General features: G+C 30.8%; 2 protein-coding genes across 2 annotated transcripts in view; one reads left to right on the forward strand and one right to left on the reverse strand.

Moving 5' to 3' along the window:
• LOC124426761 overlaps positions 1-19,082 on the forward strand; it is a 53,876-nt gene extending 34,794 nt beyond the window's left edge. The window contains exons 4-9 of the mRNA XM_046968841.1: positions 4,938-5,062; positions 9,571-9,649; positions 15,566-15,658; positions 16,073-16,377; positions 16,483-16,756; positions 17,940-19,082. Coding sequence (XP_046824797.1) covers positions 4,938-5,062; positions 9,571-9,649; positions 15,566-15,658; positions 16,073-16,377; positions 16,483-16,756; positions 17,940-18,150 — 1,087 coding nt within the window. The 3' untranslated portion in view covers positions 18,151-19,082. The remainder of the gene's footprint in view (positions 1-4,937; positions 5,063-9,570; positions 9,650-15,565; positions 15,659-16,072; positions 16,378-16,482; positions 16,757-17,939) is intronic.
• Positions 19,083-22,000: 2,918 nt separating this feature from the next.
• LOC124426675 (MORN repeat-containing protein 3-like) lies at positions 22,001-23,452 on the reverse strand. Its single transcript, XM_046968670.1, has 3 exons — positions 23,090-23,452; positions 22,703-22,992; positions 22,001-22,578 (listed from the first exon to the last, which is right to left on the reverse strand). The coding sequence occupies exons 1-3, from the start codon at positions 23,263-23,265 to the stop codon at positions 22,364-22,366; spliced, it is 681 nt and encodes a 226-aa protein (XP_046824626.1). The 5' UTR covers positions 23,266-23,452; the 3' UTR covers positions 22,001-22,363.
• Between the last annotated feature and the right edge of the window lie 9 nt (positions 23,453-23,461).

Genomic DNA, 23,461 nt, shown 5'->3' on the forward strand with positions numbered 1-23,461 from the left:
CAAACTGACCTTTAGTTGCAACAGATATAACTCGAATCCGTGAATCGTACCTTATCTCAATTTTTAATTTTATTTTACCACGAAATGTAAATATATTTAACTTCATCGTTAATACTTCACGTCTTTGCGTTAATTATTTGTTCAGACGACACGATTAGATTCGTTTTTATTTTTACTTGTCGATCGCAATCACAGCGAATGCTATGACCGATAGACGATTCGACTGCATATTTCCGTATAAATTGGAACGAGAGAGAAGATTACGACGCTTGAGAAAAAGGGAAAAAGAAAAACATAAAGAAAGAAAGAAAAAAAAAATCAAAGATAAAAAAGTAAAAGAGAACGTTTCTCGTATGGCATGCAAAGGTATTTAATGATTTAGTTTCCAAAATTTTATGAGAATCACGTTGCTCTCAATGTTGAAAAGTATCGCGAATCGGTTCGAGGCCCTCTTCAAGTAATAAACGCGAGATGAATTTTAAATAACGAGCTTAGATACTTTGAGACACTTTATATTATTCTACTATAAATCATTAAATTTCGTAGTACTTTTATTCGTAAGAGAAAAAAAAAGAAGTTGTTATCGAACGATCGATAACAACTGTCTCGTATGTGTGTGTTTGTGTTTTTCCTCTGTTTTCGTTTTTTTTCCCCGTTCGTAATCAGTGTCCCAACACTATCGAACACTCGTACGATGTTGAACATGTATACCTACGTAAGTTTGATAGCTATTTTAACGTTTACGTTCGAATGCTCACACGTGCGATTGATTCGTAATTTAATGAGAATGCATGGGTCATATATCTTTCGTTATTGCCTCGGTACGTGATACGGACAACGAAACGACCGCATCCGTTATCTCGGACGACGCTATCTCGTTTCGTTTCTCCGCGTACGAGTTTTGCACTTTAATAATTATCCTTCTGTGAGTGCTTTTCATTGTTTTCTATAAACTACAAAACTGCGAACTTTGAAAAAATTTATATACGTATAACGAATATATGGAATAATTATATTTTTCTATGTGAATAAAATATTTTATTAATTTTAACATTTTATCGAATTAACGATCAAAAATTAAACGTAGAATTGATTCAATGATCAATCATAAGAATTAAATTGTTTTTATTTCTCAACCGAGCATTCTAATAAAATTTAACACTTTTATTATCTATAATGTTATATAGTAAAGTATAAAATCCCTATATAACAATCTATTTATTATATTTATATTAAATGTCAGCTTAGAAATTTTCTATTTGATTTTCGTGACAACACTACTAATCCAAACTACAACTCGCAATCGTGATACAAGATTTGAATTTTATTTATCCAAAACACATTTCTCTTTTAAATTCACTTCAGTTTTATCTTCTCATCGGAGAAAACGAGTTCGAAGGCTTTATTTCGTGAAGAATACAGCGAGCAGCTCGTTGTCCCGCGCGATTTGATATCCAGGCAACGGATGGAAGGGAGAAAAATATTTTCGTGAAAAGAGAAATGGAAAGAGAAAGATAGTAAACCTCATTTTATCTGGCAGATATAAATTATAATACAATATTTGGGTCGGACTTAAAGAATAAAATGCATTATTTTTCAATAGATCTTGATATAAAAGTTCAAAAATTTTCATTTCCTTGTTATTTTGACCGACTACGGAAGAAAAAGAAAAAGAAAAAGAAAAAAGAACTTGTTTTTCTCTTCAATGTAGTAATCTTCCCATATCTACGTACAAATTCAAAGCTCTTCGTTTAATCTTTCAAAAAAAACAAAAAAATAATAATAAATAAATAAATAATAATACAAAAAAATAACAAAAGGAAGAGAAAGAAAAAAAAAGGAATCGTACGACTTGAAAGAAATGACTTAATTAAGATAAGACATACAGATTTTTAAAATAAATACCTAATGTAATAATAGCTTCCATGATAAAAAAAAAAAAAGGAAAAGAAACGATTAATTCAAAGTAAAAGTCATGAATAAAAACATAAAGTAATTTGATAAGAAGGAAGGGAAGAGAGAAAGAAAAGATAGGGCGTGTCACTCGCGATCGAGCGTCGTTGAATAATCGAGGAAAATTTTTGAAGCGAGCCTCCACAACGCCCAAGGGTGCAACCCAGACGCGTTTTCAAGCGGGCGCGTGCGAAAAAAAAGCGGCCTCGCTATTCGTCGACGCAACTACAGCACCCCTGTAAACCTTCCGTTCTATCTCCGTCGATCCTAGTGGCCCCTTTAAAATGCATGAAACGCCGTCATGAAACGCTGTCATGAAACGTCGTCCACTAACGGACCCTCCTATCACGAACGACCAAACCAAGCCTCTGCTCTTTGCCCTCTCGTCTATGTTTCAGTATATTTGAGTGTACGTGCGTGTGCGTCTTCGGTCACGACGTCAAAGGACACCACACGACGTCTATTCGAATATATACCACGTCTGTGTGTATATAAATGTATATATATATATATATATATATATATATATATATATATATATATGTTATACATACATAGCTATATCTATTAAATATCATGTTATTCAAATTACGTCAACATTTGTATCTATTGTGTGTGTATATATAGAGAGATAGATAGATACATGTACTTGTATAATAAAATGATATATATATATATATATATATATATATATATATATATTAAATAATTTTATATAATATACATATGGATAAACAAATAGAAAATTAGGTACCATGATAATAATAAGTATATTTGTATACATATATATATATATACATATATATATATAATATTTAATATATATAATTTTATTACATAAGTAATATATATATAAGTATATATTGGACAATATACATATATATAAAAATATCTTAGCTATATATATTAAATATATATTTTTATTATATCTTTACCTTAATATCTTTCTAAGTAATTCTTCTTTGCTTTTCTTCATCTTGTATTTCTTTCGTTTTAATATATTCGGAATTCTACGACGAGAGCAAGTCCCTTAACGAATTTGTTTCCAAGTTCGTCGTTCTTCTTTCTGTACGAGTATCACGGTCAGAGCTCTACTCCTCATCCAGCTTTACGTTCGAGCTTACTTTTCGGCAAGGTACACGTAATTTATACTCACTCGGAGGAAAAAATTTCCAAGACTACTAAAAATGGAGCTACTTTGGGTTATTCTAAAAAGAAGGTTGTTCATATCGTCTTATCTTATGGAAAGGTGCGATCCATAATATCGATGAGCTCGGATCGTTCTTGATAAATTGATCATTCTTTCGAGAGGAAGATAAGCCAAGTCAAGTGTCGATCGTGACGTTAGTAAATTGTCAGATCGAGTCTTTCTTTTTTATTTGTCGAGATCGTTCACTTAAACTTTAAATGAACACAATGATACCACCGATTATTGTTTCAGATTACAACGTTATCTTTATCTTTTAGCATCATCGTGATTTCATTATTTTTTTTTTTTTTTTCTTTGCCATTATCGTTTATTGACATTTCAATGAATCGTCGAGAAATTAAAGCGAGAAAAGGAAATTTTTGATTAGATAATAAATATTGTGTATAGTTAGAGTGCTTTAATTATCCAATTAGGAATTTTAAGGAGATAAAAATAATTTTATATATGTTGAAAATAATTCACATAAATAGATGTATATACATTTAAAAGTAATTAATATATAAATATTAATGAAATGAACGCATACTATGTATGGACGTTTTCATCAAATATAAAAATGCATAAGAATCGTTAACACGTTTCTAGGATAATTCACGTAAAAATTAATCTACTGTTTTTTTTATAAAAAAAAAAAAAAAAAAAAAAAACGAAAAAGAAAAACATACAACGTAATAATTTAAGCAAAAACAATAAGACATGTAACACGGCTGTAATACATATATATATATAATTCACTTAAACGAAATACGAAGAGCATTTTTTAATCGATCAACTCGTTTAAAAAATAAACCAATAAATTTTTCTCAAAATCTAGTCGGTATCAGTTTGTGGATTTTATAAAAGAAAAATTCGATTGTGAAAAATTCGATAATTCATATTTCGATCGAAAACAAAATGAAAAAATTTCATTTTCATCGAAAATTAAATTTCGCGATAATTATTCCAAAGCCAATCTAAATACGCTTAAATCAATTTATAAAATCCAATAAATTTATCGTATCATTATCGTCAGAACGTTGAATAACAGAAACGATAAATCCAATGCTTCCCTTGAAACGACTTATACTAAAAGTTAAGCATAAAATCGCTTGGCGTGTTATAAAATCACCATACTAATTTCTCTGGAGAGCTAAAATTAATCTTAATTACGGTAAATATTAGATATTAATTAATTCCGAAGTAGGCCGCTCTGCACGAGTTTTACGGACAACCGGGCTTAATGAAGCTTTCAGAAGGCAAGGATAACTTTCCTGACAGTTTCTGTCCCCAGGAACCTTCATTATTTTACAGAATATTCAGGTCCAAACGAATCCGATATGTACAATGGAAATTTGAGTACTGTCGTTTCAATCATATCAAACATTAATAACAGTAGTGAACATTTTTCCATCTCAATAAAAAGTCTTATCGATAGGGCTCTATAGATCTATATACGAATATTTATCTATAATAACATGCGAATAAAATAAAAATCTAATATAAACGATATATTACGAATTTGTTCTTTCGATAGAAATTGATGATTTATTCGAGCTTCAAATTAAGGAAATGTTATTTTGTATCCATAAAAAAAAAAAAATTTTTTTTAACACAAATGATTCGATATTGATTATAAATGCCAATTAAATACATTATTCATTATTTTCCATCGATGACGATACCTTTGTTCTAAACCAATGTTCATCCTTTATCCCAAATACGTTCAAAAGAGAAACGATTTTATTTATCGATTCAGATCTGATTTAATTTAACTTATAATTTTTATATCTTGCAGAAAAAATGCCACGACTCTTGAAAAATTTCATCTACAAATATCCAGGACGGAATTGTATCCAAAAGATTCTTCCTACGTGGATGAATTGTTACGTCAAATGGCAACGCAACCAATCACTCATGTTGGTAAGTTTTCAAAATCATCGTTCTCTTTTTTTCTATCTTTATTTTACAATCATTATATCATACAATAAGAAAGCTTTTTTAAGACTGACATGTATGGTCCATTCGTTACAATTCGTTCGACTATCCAATAGAAATTTTTTTTTATTTATTTTTTTATATATATATATATATATACATATATATATATATATAAACGATCTATGCGATTCGTGCCAAGAATTTTTCCGGCACGTGAAAATAACAAATGGTAAAGGCCACAGCTGGTACGCGAAAGTCTATTCAATTTTTCGTTATTCCGTAATGAATCAATCCTCAAAGCGAATCATACTTTGTAAAAAATCTCAGCGTTATTTAACGAAACGAAATATAATATCGGTTCAGTCATTTCAATGAGAACGTATAGGTAATAAATTTTTATTCGAATATAATTCACTTTTCCAAGTGATTCTACAGGATGAGCGAAATAAATTCTTACGAAGTTATTTTTTCTTCGGAAATATTAGAGATATACATCGTTATAATGAAATATATGTATCATATTATTTGAATTTATTATTATTATATAATAACGGATATGAACAAAGAAAATTATTTACCGTTTAGACAATGAACAAATATTATCCTAATCGATGACAGTAATTTATAATAATTCTTTTTTCGATTCATAAAAGGAAAATTGTCAATCACTATCTATAATAATTCGATAAAAACACTTTGCGACATTTTATTTGGACCTTATCATATATATATATATATATATATATATATATATATATATATATCCTATATAATATATATTTATATATATATAAGATATATATAGGGTATATATATATAGAGTATCTATAGACTATATGTATATACACAGGATATTCGAGCAAATATCGTGCAACCGGTTAAAGTTACAAAGGAAGGTTAATAAAAGACATTTGCATGGCTCTGAGTCAATTACAAACTGTATCATAATAAAATGTAGTCAATATAATATTTTTTAAATGGATGTCTATACATTTTCTTTTTTTTTATTCATTTATATTTGCAATCAATCATTTGCAATCAAAATGATATCTAGTAAAAAATTTCTAGTATTTATCGTTTATAGCATAATTAAAGATTAACTAATAGATTTACATTATACTTGCTTTAATTCATATATCGTGCTATATATATGCTATATATGCTATAAAAATACTATATAAATATTATTTACAAATCAAATACTTCTCTCGTATATTTCGAAGATCAGCAATTCTGTTCAATTTAATCAGCAATTCTGTGCAATTAAATATTGCATAGTCCGACGATTTTATTTTTCAAATTGTGCTACGGGAAAACTAACTACTTGTAATACTTAATATATCGATTATCTTGTAAACGACACATAGTAATAATATTTTACTTAGATATGCTTTTTATTGCAAATTACTGCTGCTATATATAAATATGCAAAAAAATAATTATAGATATCCATTTAAAAAAAAAAATAAATAAATAAAAAAGAAAAAACGAAAAAAAATACTATGTTGATCTTCATAACTCGAAAAGGTCACGAGTAAAAGAAAAAATTTTTACATGCACTTTATAACTGACTCGGAGCAATGCAAATTTCTCTTATTAAACTTTCTTCTAACTACAATCATTCGCTAGATATTTGCTCTGACGTCTATGGACGAACTCCATGTATATGTATATGTATATGTATGTCTCTCTCTTTCTGTCTCTTCTCCCCCTCTCTCTCTTTCTATACATACATACATACATATATATATATATATATATATATATATATATATATATATATCATCGAATTTTACATTTTTTTTTCCCGAACAATTTTCACACGAATGAACGCGTGCGTCTCGTCGAATTAAACGAAATGCTTTATCGACAGAGGTTATCATCGAACGACAGGACATTGTTTGAAACTCGTATACATATTTTTCGCAAAAGAATTCGACGGTTCGCAGAATATTCGTGTTATTTTGATAAAACGCTTTCCCGATACCGTGTACGGTAGAACGCGCGGCCCGATTCGCGTTTGTCGAATAATAGACGAAACAACGTCGTAAACTACGGTCGAACGAACGAGAAATTCCTTCCAACTATCTCCTATTTCTCTCTCTCTTTCTCTCTCTCTCTCTCTCTCTCTCTCTCTCATTCTAATAAATTCTCCATCCTTCTATTTATCGATGATTAATTCGTTACTCGTTTACTCGATATTAAGATACATTCCGTTTAATTGAATTAAACAATGCGAATCGCTCGAAACAGTTCATTCAATCGAGTTTTTATTATTTCACAGTTTTAAAAAAGGAAAATAAATTGTAAAAGATAAGCGCAACGTCATAACACATAAGAAAAAAGAAAAGGAAAAGAGAAACGAAGATATAGAATAATAATTAATTTTTAACCTTTTATTTCGAGCAATTTGAAATGATAAATTCGATAAAACGTAATGAATATTTAATCAATAACTACATACGTACATATCTGCCGTAAGAAATGAAGAAAAAAATCTTAATTCTAACATCAATCTAAAGTGAAATGTATTTCATGACCTATATAAGAGAATATAATACATATGTATATATGTACACATCTTGTATACCTACCTACTATCTATGCAATGCCTATTTAAAGAAAAATAATACCTAAAGTTAATGTAAAAAAAATAAAAATAAAAAAAAAAAGAACAATAAAAATATCCCATCTTCTAATTCGATAATCTATAATCAATAATCTCATGATAAATGGATGAATTAAAAATAAATCGAAAGTCATTCGAACGTGATATAACATCAAAATTTCATATGGTTATGAGTTTCAAATTTATTGTTATATAGATTATAACGTAGGAAGAAGGAACGGAGAGACTCATCGTGCGCTTTTGAGGTTTCCTCGAAACAAAGGAGGTCGATCTAACAGTCTAACTCCGGAGAACGTTAATTATGTTACCTCATTGTAGCTTCCCAACGTGACGTTCGTATCCAAGGAAGCTTCGATTCGATTAAAAATCATAACGATTTTCTTAGAAAAATAAATATATATTGACAAATATATATATATATATATATATATATATATATATATATATATATATATATATAGACATTCGCTAAGATAAATTAAAATCGAATCGATTAAATCTTTGCGTTAATAATAATATTTCGGAAAATAAAATCTGTCAGTTTTCTGAATTACAACGGACAAATAGAAATGGAAATATAAAAATACAAGATAAATTCATGCTTAGAACGTTTCCTTGATCATTTTTATTAACAATTAATATCTGACCGATTTAAAAGCACGTCTTCATTTTTCATATTATTTTTACGAAAGATAATATTAAAATAATAAATAGGATTTGGGAGAAAAATATGAATAAATTTTAAAAGCAATTTTCTTTAGAATCAAGTATTTAAGATGTGTCTGTTCCATTAGCATCAAACTTATCGACTTAAGAAATTGCCTAATTAAATTGATCGTACGTACTAAGCGACAAAACGTAATATAATAATAATCGTTAAACCTTCGTATTCCTAATTTGAGCATAACATATTGATTAACGGAAAATAAAACTTTTTGGAGATCGATTTATTTATTTAACGTCGAATATAAGAATGAAATAGATACAATATTTACTTTTTTCAATATCTTATTAAACGTGTACTATCTCTTAATTATAGATAACAATCTTTTATTAGTACAAATGTTATTATCTTCAATTTACTTAATTCAATATTAATAAAAAAAATCATTAGGAATAACTTTTAATTAATATATTTGTAATAATTGTCATTTTAAAAAATCTGTAATCCGTCATACTGACGAGTTTGATAATTTTAATGTTATTTCCGATTCACTCTTATCTTTCCTCGAAATGTTTATATCGATATAAAGGGAAGCAATCGAAAGGGAAAGAGGACGGGGTGAGATGAAGGAAGGGGGTAATGCGAAGAACAGAGAATTTAATGCTAAAAGGCGTGAACCTTTAGAAGCTGATCGAACGACGAAGCGCCTTCAGGGTCAAATGATACGAGTCGATATCCCTATTAGCCTCTCAAAGGTCCAACGATTAATTATCTTCCATGATAAATAGAGCATGTTCATCCTACTACGTACTACCTACTCGATGATGCACGATGCCCGCAGATCGCATGATTTGTAGAAAGAGAGAAAGAGAGAAAGAGAGAGAGAGAGAGAGAGAGAAAGATAGATAGAGAGAGAAATGACATGATTTCGTGCCGCTTTCTATTCGCTATCGCGATCGTTCGACACGCAAAATCCAGGCGTATGTTTGTTAGGTATAGTACTTTATCAAGTTTAGCCAAGTATGAAATCGTATTACTCGCTCTATTGAGTTAATAAAAGATCTCACGAGGATTGAGAAAAGTAATATGCATATATACATATACATATATATATATATATATATATATATATATATATATATATATATTTATATATATATTGAGAAAATTCGTATAATTATTTTTCTTTGTTCACAGTTCAGAAAGAAGGCGGCACTCAACTGAAATTAGTGATCGACTATTTGAATAACATGCAAGCTCTTTTCAAGCCAATGAGGTACGTATGTAAATTTATTAAATATGTTCGTTCAAAAGTTCTTTACAATATATCAATCATTCTATCTGAAATTATTTTATTTTTCTTAAATTTTTCCAATGGGAATGATATAGAGATAGAAAATAAAAAGAAAAAGAGGAAACAAAAAGTAAATATTCTATGTGCAATAACAATTATCGAATGAGCAGAGTTTACGTTGAGATAAATGTAAACTTTTTTTTTTTTTTTTATAGAAAAAGAAAAGAAAAAAATGTGACTTTCTTTTAAAGACAGAGATGAAACTATTGATATCTTGCGATAATAAGATTTTTATAATAAAGATACTTTCTTAAGCGTAATTTGAATTCGAAAAGAAAATATCCGACGTTTTTCATGCGGAAACGAAATGCACGCGGAGGTGAAAAGTTCGATATCTCTGGTTTCAAGTAAAATCATGAAACGAAATTAGCGAAGGCAATTTGTTCGCTCGTCCGCCGCTCATTTTCCGCTCGAATCCTTTCAATGGGAGGACAAGGGGACAGGGTTCAGTGGCAGGAGGAGAGGGGTAGGGGGAGGAGGACCTGCTGCGGCAGTTAGATCTGTGTACTACGCGATAAGAGAACGAAATTAAGATTGAAACATTGGGCAAGTTGATACGAGCGCGAGCGTCGACCTCGGCAAAACTTCCAACGGTAAACAAACCCAGAATTCTAAGAGAAAACGACAAACGAGAGAGTTTCCGAGTATCTACCATACTCATACGTATTTTTCCTATGTACGTACGTATTTGCTTTCGTATTTTTGTTCTTTCCTTTCTCATATTATAAAATTCCCAAAAGTATTGATGAGCCTTTTATTATCCCGAGATAAAAAAGAAGAAAAAAGAAAAAGAGTCAATCTTTCGATATTTGCAGTAAGTAGACATGAAAATGCAAAAAAACGTATTCACTTATACACGTAATAAAAAAAAATATATAATTAAAAAAAAAAAAGATAAATAAATACGAAATTAAAAATATCGTAACGCATGCGTGTCTATTAGTTCGTAGATTTAATTATTCATTAGTTGATAAAAGAACGATTTTATATAAGAACGGTTAATAAAAATCGCTCGTATTTAACATAGCGGTCGATTCCAATAATGGTTTTGAGAAGAAGGAAAGAAAAGAAAAATAAAGAAAGAAAGAAAGGAAAGAAGAAAGAAAGAAAGAAAGAAAGAAAAGAAAAAAGGAAAGAAAAAGATAGAAAAAAAATTAATCAACAGCGACAAATTTTCAGCGACTTCAATCGCCGTCGCGTTATCTTTGCAACTCGTGCTGGAGAACACCGACCGAACAGAGAGTAGTTTTTCCTGCGGTGCCAAGCGACGACGAAGTTACGTGGATGGGATTACGAGCACAATTACATAAGTGGACTCCCAAGTGCCTCGTGCCGTGAGAGAGCCACTCGAAATGGCCTTGCTCTTTCTCTTATATAGTCTCCCTTTCTTCTTTCTCTTTCTTTCACTCACTCTCTCTTCCTCTCTCTCTCTCTCTCTCTCTCTTTCTCTCTTACTCTTTCTTTCTCTCTCTCTCTTTCTTTTTTTCTTTCTCTCTTTATCTCGTTTCACTTTGTTTATCTCTCGAGCCTACTGACGCCTTTGTCTTTCTCCCAGTCTCTCTCCAGCCACTCTTGAAATAAACGATACGTCACATCCGCCATTGTTTCAATTTCTAAGTACTTGGAACGATCCTTGAGCGCTCTGCTGAACGTTTGTTCGCAAAGAAAATGGGGGTATTACGTGTGTGTAACATATGTGTCACGGCGTACGTGCAAATTTTCCAACGATTAATTTCTCGTCATTTAACGATTATCGATCGTCCATCGATACTATTCCCCTATTAAATATATTTTACAAATTCTTTCGTCAAAGAAATCTTTATCAACTACATAGATTGGATATAACTTTTAACACGCGATTTTACATCCCTTTTAAAATATAAGTGATAATATTATCATCGACAAATATCATAACAATTTCTCAATATATCGATCGATTAATATAATTTAATCGAAAGTTTAACACAAAATTTCTCTAGGGAATATTATAACGTTATTAACGATTTTCTCGAAATTCCAATTACGCCATCTTTCGAAATAATTGGCAAAAATATGTATATTTCCCAAAAGTTCCTCCTTACTCTCGCTTTTAATATTACGAAATGAGTTACCAAAGGTGAAATTTCATAAGGTCTAAAGTAATAGGTGGGGGAGGGAGGAGGGGGAGGAGAGGAACCAACGAAGAATGGTGCCGAGGGTGTCCGAGAAAGAAAATAAAACAAAGACAAAAGAATTTGTAATATCTAGAAGTGGAGAGAAAATTCGAGACAAGGACCATCGTGTGGCTTATTGCATTCTCTCTCTCTCTCTCTCTCTCTCTCTCTCTCTCTCTCTCTCTCTCTCTCTCTCTCTCTCTCTCTCTCTCTCTCTCTCTCTCTCTCCTTACTTTTGATGTTTCTTTTTCCATTTCACTCTCGCTCTCCGCACATTTGGCCCTTTAAACTTCCGGTCGGCCGAAGATTTCGCGATAAGTGGCCGAGCCGAGCTTAAACTCTAGTAATAAGTTCGGCGATAAGTTTCGTGGAAAGTTTTGCAGGAAAAAGATAGAGATAGAGAGAAAGAGAGAGAAAGAGAGAGAGAAAGGGAATGAAGAGGACTCTTGTGGGAGAATTTCATCCGAAATTGCAAACGTCGTCTCTCGGCCGGTGCAACCAATCTCACGAGCCAATCTCTGCAATAAGCTCTCGTTACGCGCGAAAAAAAGACTGCGTACTCGCTTTCAAACGAACAAGCATATACACGTGTATATATATATATATATATATATATATATATATATATATATATATTTATATCTATATACGTAGCTACCTACATAGATACCTACATATGCACATATATATAGATATGTATATAGATGTATACATACATAGATACTTGTTCTTTTTCCTTAGACAACTTGTGAGCAACTCGAAGCCCTCCCTTCGTAATCGGGTTCTTCGTTCGAGCTCCGCGATCCAAATCGAACCTTTCTTTCCATTTTCAAATCGGTTTTTACTTCTCCTCCTGAGCTTTTATCGTCCAAAGTTTTGCCAAACTCCAAGAGAAAACCCCTTTTATATTTTATTCGCGGATTTTGGACGGCAAACTTTGTTCTCTTTATCCCGTAACTTAAGCTCAGGAATCTAATGGACTTCGATCGAATTAAAAACTTTCTTGTCGTCTAATTACTATTCCTATCTATCGAATATTATAAAAAAAAAAAAGAAAAAGAATAAAGAAAAAAGAAAAGAAAAAAATAAAAAAAAATATGTTCCGCGAAAGGGTCATGTTTGGGTTATTTGGAAAAATATATTCCTTCTTTTATTTTTTATCGATCGGTCATTTTTAAATGTCACTATGACAACTTGATTATCACCAGTCACGTTACACAAATCAATTATTTGATCAATTATTAGATCAAAAATATATTTGAAATTTTTTCGTATTATTAAAATAACATAATTAATGAATTTTATAACATCGATTATTATTTCTCGATAATTAAAACTAATCTAATTCAATGGAAATATTAAATCGAGTTCATATTTACTTCCAAACTATAGAATCCGATAGAATGCATATAATAATAATAATAATAGTAATAATAATAATAATAATAATAATAATAATAATAATATTAATAATAATAATAATAATAATAATAATAATAATAATAATAATAATAATAATAATAATAATAATAATAATAATAATAATAATAATGATAATTATGAATTTTTCGTAATCAAATTTTGTTTTAATTGAATTACTTGGGATCGAATAATAATAATCCAATAAAGTTCTACTTTTTAATACGATCGACACTAATTCTTGTTAAGTTCAAGATTCCATTTATTATTCCATTTAGCAAGTTCCTAAAGCGCGAGATTCATTTGAATTTCACAATCCTTCTCTTTTCAACTATCGATACTTATCTCTCTTCTTCTTCGTCTCTCTTTCTCTCTCTCCCTCTCTCTCTCTCTCTCTCTCTCTCTCTCTCTCTCTCTCTCTCTATCTATCTTTTCCTTTTTGTCTTTGTCTCTTTCTCTCTCTTCTTTTTCTCTCATTCTCTACCTCTTTCTGACTACAATTGTAAAAGGGTGTGAAAAAAGAATGAGAAAGCTCTAAAAACAAACAACCCTTGATACGATAGAATATTCTCACGAGTAAAGTTGAAGTTAAATCGTGTCAGAGTAAGAGAAATATATATATATATATATATATATATATATACACAGACACATATATATATGTATATTCGCAAGACTACCTTACTACTGGTGGCGCGATTCTGCTCGAGACAAGCGCAAACGACTGTTAACTTTTAATCAGATGCAAATTACGCACTAATTACCGTACCGCCGGCGTATTAATTAGTCCGGCCTGGACGGAAAAGTTGTCGACCGCGTACTACAAGTTTTGAGATTCTCTTTCTCTCTTTTTCAAATTTCTCGATTATTTGTGTTTTTCGTACTTGCGACGTATAAAATGACACATAAAATAGATCACGATACCTATTAGATGAAAGTAAAAGAAAAAAAAAAAAGAGCCGATTTCTCCCTTCCTCTCTCTCTCTCTCTCACTCTCTCTCTCTCTCTGTCTCTCTCTTTCTCTCTCTCTCTCTATCTACCTATCTATCTCTTTTTCTTTCTCTCGTACGTGAGTAAAACAATTCCATCTTTCGAGTATCGCGTTTTTATAGATTCGATCAACGAAACGGAACGAAAGTGAAAGATCCACGATGAATGCTCTTCCATCGTAGATCGAATCGAGAGCGATGAAATAGGATCTCACCAATGGATTTCGTATTCGGAAAACGCTTTAGAAATATCCGTTTCCTCTTTAAAGACAAAAAAGAGAAAAAGAGAGAGAGGAGGAGAGGGGGAAGAGAGAAAGAGAGAGGGGGGAAGAGAGAAGGAGAGAGAGGGGGGAACGGAAAAAAAACAGTCGACGTACTCTTCTGCTAGCTTTAAAGGAATTCATGCGACGTGCTCGAATTTTAGGTTCGGTGGTTATTGTCTACCGTACGCGTATACCGGGTGGCCCCGTAAAACCAGCTGGGAGCTCATCGAGTAAATATTTGATCACGGAGAGGGTTTGCGATGCTCTCATAGAAGCTAACGCTTTCGTTCTTCCATCCTTCTCCAACCCGCAACCTTCTTCCTTCCTCTTCCCCGTTACTCACTGTGGTGATCCTTCGACCCAAAAACCAATAAAACTTGGGGATTTTGTATTAGCATTTTGTCCCGCTCTCGAAGTCTTTCGTCCTCGTTCTCTCCTCCCCTCACTCACATCCCTTACTTCAGAACCGAGCATACGAACTACGGATTTTCATTCGCGATATCGCGATATCGACTTTTATTTCTTTCTTTCTTTCTTTCTTTCTTTCTTTCTTTCTTTCTTTCTTTCTTTCTTTCTTTCTTTCTCTCTGCTCCGTTTCCTATGACAAGTATAACAAATTTTAACTCTTTCACGAATTGTCTCGGAGAATTACGTTTTCGAAGCGAAAAAGTAAACAGAAATAAAAAAAAAAGAAAAAAAGAGAAGAAAAAAATCGAAAATAAAAAAGAAAGAAGAAACAATATTACGCGTAATCGTACTATTTCATAGGACGACGTATCCGCGTTAATTATAGGTACATTTCGATTTAATTAACAGGATCGATCAATATATATTTAATTAAACGTTTAGATCAAGCAAATTAGAACGAATGTAGCCGAGGTACAATGTAGTCGATAGTAATGCATCGCGCTTTCGTGAATTTCGTTTGTGTACGTACATTACCGATAAACAGTTTGTATTCGTTAATGATTGTGAGAGTTCAATACTGTCTCACTCGGTTTCATTTTCTTTTAGATTTCCACGAGAGCAACAAACTCTACCAAATCATTTCTATTTTACCGATTTCGAAAGACATACGGCGGAGATTGCATCTTTCCACCTCGACAGGTAAAATTGAAAAATCCTTTTTGCTATTACGCTTTATTATAAAAAGTCAATAAAAATAATCTATAAAAATAATTAATGAAAATAATTAATAAAAATTATTTGAACAATAATTATTTAAAATAATTTTATAACTGTAATAATTGTAATTCATTGAATTTCTATAGATTTCAGGCAGAAAGTATAAAAATAATTGCTGTCTATCTATTCGTTTCCGAAAATGATCACTAATAGTTACAAAAAAAAAAGAAAAGGAAAAAAATTCTATTATTATTATTATTATTATTATTATTATTATTATATACATACATACATACATACATATATATATATATATATATATATATATATATATATATATATATATACCTGCTCGTGACTTAATGCGTTAGCAAACATTTTTCTAACTGTTTCTAGATTGTTGGGTTTTCGACGGGCAATGCCGGTGACTGGAAGAACGTTAAATATAACAACAGAGATTTACAACATAGCCGATGGCGAACTACTCAAAACGTTCTTCGTTAGTCCTGCAGGTAACCTTTGTTTTCACGGAAAATGCAGTTACTACTGTGACACGGCACACGCGGTTTGCGGAAATCCGGACACCTTAGAGGGTAGTTTCGCGGCTTTTCTACCGAACAAATCATTTGCAACGAGAAAGGCTTGGAGACATCCCTGGAGAAGGAGTTATCACAAACGGAGGAAAGCTCAGTGGGAGCATGGTATTATGCACTATTTTTCTCTTTCTCTCTTCCTCTCTTTCTCCCGTTAAAAAAAAAAAAAAGAAAAAAAAAAGAAAAACAGAGAAAAATAAAACGATCTTACAGATTCACAATACTGTTCGCTGGTGAAAGAGATTCCTCCGTACGACGAAGGACGAAGACTTCTCGACCTGATGGACATGTCGGTCTTCGACTTTCTCACAGGAAATATGGACCGACATCACTACGAGACCTTCAAGATATTCGGAAATGACACTTTCACCCTCCACGTCGATCATGGCCGTGGCTTTGGGAAACCTTTTCATGATGAGACCTCTATTCTAGCACCCATATTACAATGCTGCATGATCAGACAGAGCACATTGGGTATCCTATTAAAGTAAGTCGTCGAATTTCTAACTAGATCATATAACGAGGATTGTACGATACGCGTTTTATCGAAATTGCTCGGACACTCGTGAATCTCTCTCTCTCTCTCTCTCTCTCTCTCTCTCTCTCTTTCTCTCTCTCTTCGATCGGCAAAATACGTTACGCGGAACGAGGCGTCGCAGCGCATTTTTCGCGTCCGTCCCGACGAAAACCCCGAAAAATACGAGCACGATAAATTCGCGGCAAAAGTAGTAGTCTCGTTCCCTCGGGATTTTCTCTCGGACAGGCCTTTCTCTAAGCGATCGTGACTTTTTTACGAGTCTTTGCGTCGTTGTTAAAAAAAAAAAAAAAAAAAAAAAAAAAAAAAAAAAAAAAAAGAAAATAAAAAGAAAAAAAAAAGTAAAAGGGGAATAAAAGAAGAAAGACAAAAAAAAAGAAAAGGGAAGAAGATAGAATTTTGTTTCGTGATATGTTATCGAGATTTTTTTTTTTCTTCTTTTTTTTTAATGAAATATAATTAAACAGAGGAAAAATTCTCTTATGCCTATACGTTATCGCGAAATTCGATCGATCCGAGTTACGTTCCAACGTGATAGATACGAATTAAATATAATTAGGCTTGCTTCCTTCTAAGTAGCGCTTCGAATGAAATTGTGCTACTTGTTAAAGAAACCCACACGGTGTCCATTAAATACGATATTATAGGATAATCGCTTCCTGCGACTACTTCGTTGCGAGCACTTTATTCTACTGTCAAAAGGGATACTGTGTTTAGCGAGCAGATCGTATCGTAAACGGTCATCGTTCCGATCCGTTCCGGTCCGTTCTCGATTTATTTTAACATATTAGCGATTGATAAGATAAAATTACGTTTACCTCTTATAAGACATTTTTTTAATTAATGACCGTTACAAGTATTCTTTACGATTATTTCGATTAAAAAAAAAAAAAGAAAAAAGAAAGAGAAAAAAGAAAAAAACAAAGAAAATTTAGAATTCACTTCAATTCTTTTTTAATTATATACTTTGTGAGATGCTATTGCATATATAATGTTACATATGTAACTTTTTTTTTGTGATTATTTATAAAGATAAAACTGTTCGTTTTTAAATTAATACTAATGTTTAATTATTTTCTTATTATTTACACGATATCGTATAGAACAGATTAAAAAATGGATCTTTCGATTAAAGGTTTCACAATGGGCCAATACGTTTGAGTGCAGCCATGAAGCAAAGTATGGCAAAGGATCCAGTAGCACCAGTTTTATGGGAACCCCATTTGATCGCTTTAGATCGAAGAATTGGCATGATCTTGCAAGCCATCAGGGAATGCATAAATCGCGAGGATTCCGAACAATTGGTCGTTCAATCCGAGAAAAAAGAGAAAGCTGGAAAATCCTAACCCTTTACATTTGATGGTAAAATAAAAAAAAAAAAGAAAAAAAAAGCTAAATCCCATTGAAGCAGTCTCATGGGATTTTCTTAAAAACCCCTGAAGACGTTTCGCTCGCAAAAGAATCAACCCGATCCTTCCATCATACGTATGTACATACAAATGTATAATAATTATTATATTTATAATATACCTTACATCTTAGTTCTATTAACAACACGATCCTTCCATTATTATTTTTTTTATTATATTTAAATAGTTTCTTTCACGATAAATGTGTACAAATAAGTGAACAAAATAACAATTAATTTTCTTTCTTTTTATTTTTTTTTCTTCCTTTTCTTTTCTTTTTTTTTGCATTTTGGGAAGAATGAACTATGTACAAATCAAAATATAGGAAATTATTGTAAAGGAAAAAAAAAGGAAGGAAAAAAAAGAAAAAAAATAAAGGATAAAAAACCAAACAAACAAACAAACGAGCACGTAAAATAAAAAGAAAACTTTTTGTAAATAAGTGTATCATAGAGATAGAGATGTGGGTATTTCGAGATATCTATCGATCGGGACGTCAATAAATAACGCGTTAGTAATGAGTTTTTAAATCAAAGAGAAAACGATCGGCAGGCGCGTGTAAATAAGTCAAGAAAAATACGAGAAAGATGGATTCGTAGTGTTATTATCTTCTTTTCTTTATTTTTCTTTATTTATTTTTCTTTTTTTTTTTTTCCTTTCAAAAAAAAAACCTGGCTATTATCGCACGCAAAACGATGTACTTAGATTATTACCGTTTATAACGACTTTTCAACTTGTTTGTTAAAGAGAAAAAAGAAAAAAGAAAAAAAAGAAAAAATGTATAGCCACTAATGCAAATCACTGTGTACATTTTAATCCGTCGTGTAATTATATTCCTAACTTTATTAAATATATTTTTCAAAAGAGAACGTTAAATCTCCAAGAATGTAACATAATATATAAATATATAAATATTACATATATATTTATATACATATATATATATATGTATGTATATATATATATATATATATATATATGTATTTATGTACGTATGTATGAATGTATATATATTTGTTTGTTCGTATGTCTGTTTGAATACATGTATGTATGTATGTATGTATGTATTTAGTATGTATGTATGTATGTATGTATGTATGTATGTATGTATGTATGTATGTATGTATGTATGTATGTATGTATAGATAGAAAAATATATTGTATATGCGTGCGAGAAATTTTGTATAAAACGTGCTTTTAATACACGTGCAATTCTGTGGACGTTTCTTATCTGCACCTGTATATCATCGATATGTCAATGAAAGAAACTTTTAATGACAATGATTTTCTTCTTAATCTTATTAATTACATCCTCAAAATACCTTATTATACCCATACATATGTATAATCAAAAGTAACACAATGATGAAATACGTAATAAAAAATTAAATTTATCGTAAATCTTTTAACCCGAATGAAATGATCCGATTAATATAACATTTTAATGAAGATATCTGTAAGATGATACTAAATCAAGCGAAATAATTGGATCGTATATTTCTGTTCCCCGGTATTAAAACTTTATCGAATGAATTCTTTTTTATTTTCTATTTTATTAATACCAAGATAATCTAAATTCCCATTACTATTTTTCGATAATTTTCAAGAAAGTTACTAATGATTTCCTTTGACGAAAATTCCCATTCTTACGAATTATTGATAACTATGTCATTCTCCTGTTCGATTGATTTTTCTTCATTGAATAAAGTTCGACTATTAATAAGTTTGTGAGATAGGGAAATAGATAAAAAAGAGAGAGAGGGAGAGAGAGAGAGAGAGAGAGAAAGAAATAAGTCCGATATAATTAGGATTGCGATTGTTCGATTCTCGCAAATACTTTAACATCGTTTCTTTCACTTTTATGACATTTGATGATGTCAACAGTAACGTTTTTATATGAAATATTTATGAACTTGGAAACGCTCAAGCAAGCACAAAGACAAGATCTCGTTAACGAGGAAAGAAGGAAAAAACCTTTTAATTAAGTGAATTTACATTGAAAACAACAAAAAAAAAAAAAAAAAGAAAAAAAAACTTACGATGTAACCATCCTTCATGGTTGATTATTATTATCATTATTTATTTATTTATATATTATTATCATCATTATCATCATCATCTTCATTATTATTATAATTATCATTATTATTAATATTATTATCAAGAATGTACGATGGACGAAGTAAAAACTTACAAGTGAATACATTCATCTTACGACGGGGAAAAAAAAGAAACGAAGAAAGAGCTGTTTTTTTTTAAATAGATGGAAATTAACGTGTAGACCGATAAAAGTGTGTAGAAATATATAATATTTTTTGTAGGTAAGTAGACATATAATAAATATTATGAAATATATTCTATTAAAATTATATCGTTCGAAAAAAAAAAAAAAGAGAGAAAAAAGAAAAAGTAATTCTTTGAGAACAAGTTGGTTTTTTTTATGAGAAGTAAATATTATTGAATACATTCTATAAAAAATCATATGGTCTAGAAAAACAATTTTTTGCGACCGTTTTTTACTGTTTTTCTTTTTTTTTTTTCTTTTTTCTTTCTTCTTTTTGTGCGACGCAAATATTGTCAAATATATTCCATAGAAAATCATATTGTTTAGAAAAGAGAGAAAGAATAAGTTTTTAAGAGAGAAATAATAAGAAATAGTTAGTTCTCAAGAATAAGTTATTTTTTTATTTTTTATCTTTTTTTTTTTTTCATTTTTTAGATGCAACAACGAACTCCCTTGAAAAGAGATAAAATACGGCAATATAGGAAGCAAAATACGTAGGTATATTCTCTCGTATTAGAGGAACATCGAACTTTCGACGGTAAACGCATCCTCCAATGGAGTATTCCGTTTGAAAAGTACGCTTGCCGTGTGTGTTATCTCTACAAATTTGCGGCTGCCTAACTTTGTTTTCCAACACTTTGTTCTTGAGTGCCCTTACCCTGGCTCCGTTCACTTGAGCCCCTCACTATTCGCACGATGGAAAGACAAACGTTGTTGGATTTTTCTTGAGGATCGATAAGATTAACCGCGTTAACGGATCTTGCAAGGACGACTTATTGTTAGTTTTATCTTACCCTAACACACACCGAAACATGGACGAATAAATGTATATACGTATATATGTATATATGTATCTATGATGTGTATATATATATATATATGTACGTACAATAAAGTACTTTCTGGCGAAGGATATCTATGTCTGCTTTGCCAAACTTCCTTTTACATATCTCTTCTATTATCCCTCCATTTCTATGTTACTAAAGAAAATATCATCGTGTACGTATTCATATATATATATATATATATATCTGAACATGAGAATATTTTAAAAACAAATAATGTTGATAAAGTTGACCTAACTTGGTCGAATCCCTAAATTTAAAACGTATTCTAACTCGTACTCACAATTAAAACATAGTAGTAGATAATTATACAAACACTGTCTCGAAGCTCGATCTCACTGATCGATAAAAGAACTTGTAAAGCCATCTATCCGTAGAATGTATAAACTAACTTTAATAATAGCGCGGATCTCTGATGATACGTAATATTAATCTACGTTTTATATCTATGAACTTTAGATATCTATTATGGAAACTTGTTCTTTTTCAACACAGATATAGATATTTCCGTGGTAAAAGGAAAATATTGAAATGATACTCGATAGAAACAAAAAACTAGAAACTAGTTGGAGAGAGAAAGAGAGAAAGAGAAAGAGAGAGAGAGAGAGAGAGAGAGAGAGAGAGAGAGAGAGAGAGAGAGAGAGAGAGAGAATCAGAACCATGTTTGGAAATGTTTATTCTTCATTTTAATGAAGCATACATGGAAAATCATGCGAGTTGCTACTCGTAACGATAGCTTTAATACAATTTCAAACTAGTTAATGGCATAACGCGAAAGTAAGGACGTTTCGTGATTATACGAAGAGCAATCGAAGAACAAAGTTTCTAAATGGGAAAGCATGATTTTCCTCCTCGTACATATATGTAATGAAAAGTCGATATTATTATTAAAGAAGTTTTGCTTGTTATTATGTAAAAAAAAAAAAAAAAAAAAAAAAAAGAAAAATTATCATCGTCATTTAACAATCGAATGATTCATTGATTATGATTAACGGTTAAGAAAAGTTATTTGAATCGAATGTCAATAACATATCGTCGATATATTTATTTTCGGTATTGCATATGCGGTTGGATGCAAAGCCGATTGTCGCCAACTAATATCTCGCATTATACTATTAACGCAAGAATCGTTTGACCAATAACCGTATTGACATTGGCCGGTATCTAAATGATAAAATGTACCGAAATCGTTTTTCTTGCCATCGACGAAATTACCCTCGTATCGATTTCCATTTCCTATTAATAATTTAATAAAAAAAAAAAAAAAAGAAAAAAAAAATATATATATATATATATGTAGATGAAAAATCTATTATAGACGAAATGATTTCTTTAATTCGCCACAATCGATTCCGCGAACCTTTAATGAGCATCCCTTTGCCATGTGGAAAATCATTTTTCCAAAAGCCTTGATAATAATCGCCATTTTTGTACCAAATACGGCCATGACCATGACGTTTGTTACGTTGAAAGTCCCCTTCATAATAATCACCATTATCGTAACTGAAATTACCATAGCCTTCCTTTTTCCCTGTCATCCAATCACCCGCATATACTTTACAAACGCTACCGTCCTTTGAAATTTTACTCAATACTCCATAACCATGCTTTCGATCACAAAACCAATGACCTTCGTACATCCAACCATTTCTGATTTATGACGAAATAACAAATCGATAAAATGATACAAAGGAATAAATAAATAAAGAGAGAAAGAATGGAAGAATGTGAATTTCAAAACGAATACCTGTCTACTTCTATACCCTTGCCGTGTTTCCTATCATCCTTCCATTCGCCTTTATAATGTGCCTTGAAAAGAACTTTTGTTTGTGGGCTATATATGGAAAAACGTAATCCATTTCTTTTGGTTCTTTCCGATTGCTCTTTACTAGAAGAAATTTTTAAACATTTCAAAAAGGGCATTTTGTAGAATTAGTAGAAAAAAAAAAAAACTTTATGACGATGATTCCACCGACTTAATTTCAATTCACATGATAAATCATATAACACTTGCATCAAAGTATAAAATATTTTTTTTCTAAAACATCAACATTTATTCCCATCCACAAAAATCACTTATTAATAATTTCGTCTTTATAAACAACTAACAAAACTATTT

The sequence above is a fragment of the Vespa crabro genome, chromosome 9 (genome assembly GCF_910589235.1).
Source record: "Vespa crabro chromosome 9, iyVesCrab1.2, whole genome shotgun sequence".
NCBI classification, from domain to species: domain Eukaryota; kingdom Metazoa; phylum Arthropoda; class Insecta; order Hymenoptera; family Vespidae; genus Vespa; species Vespa crabro.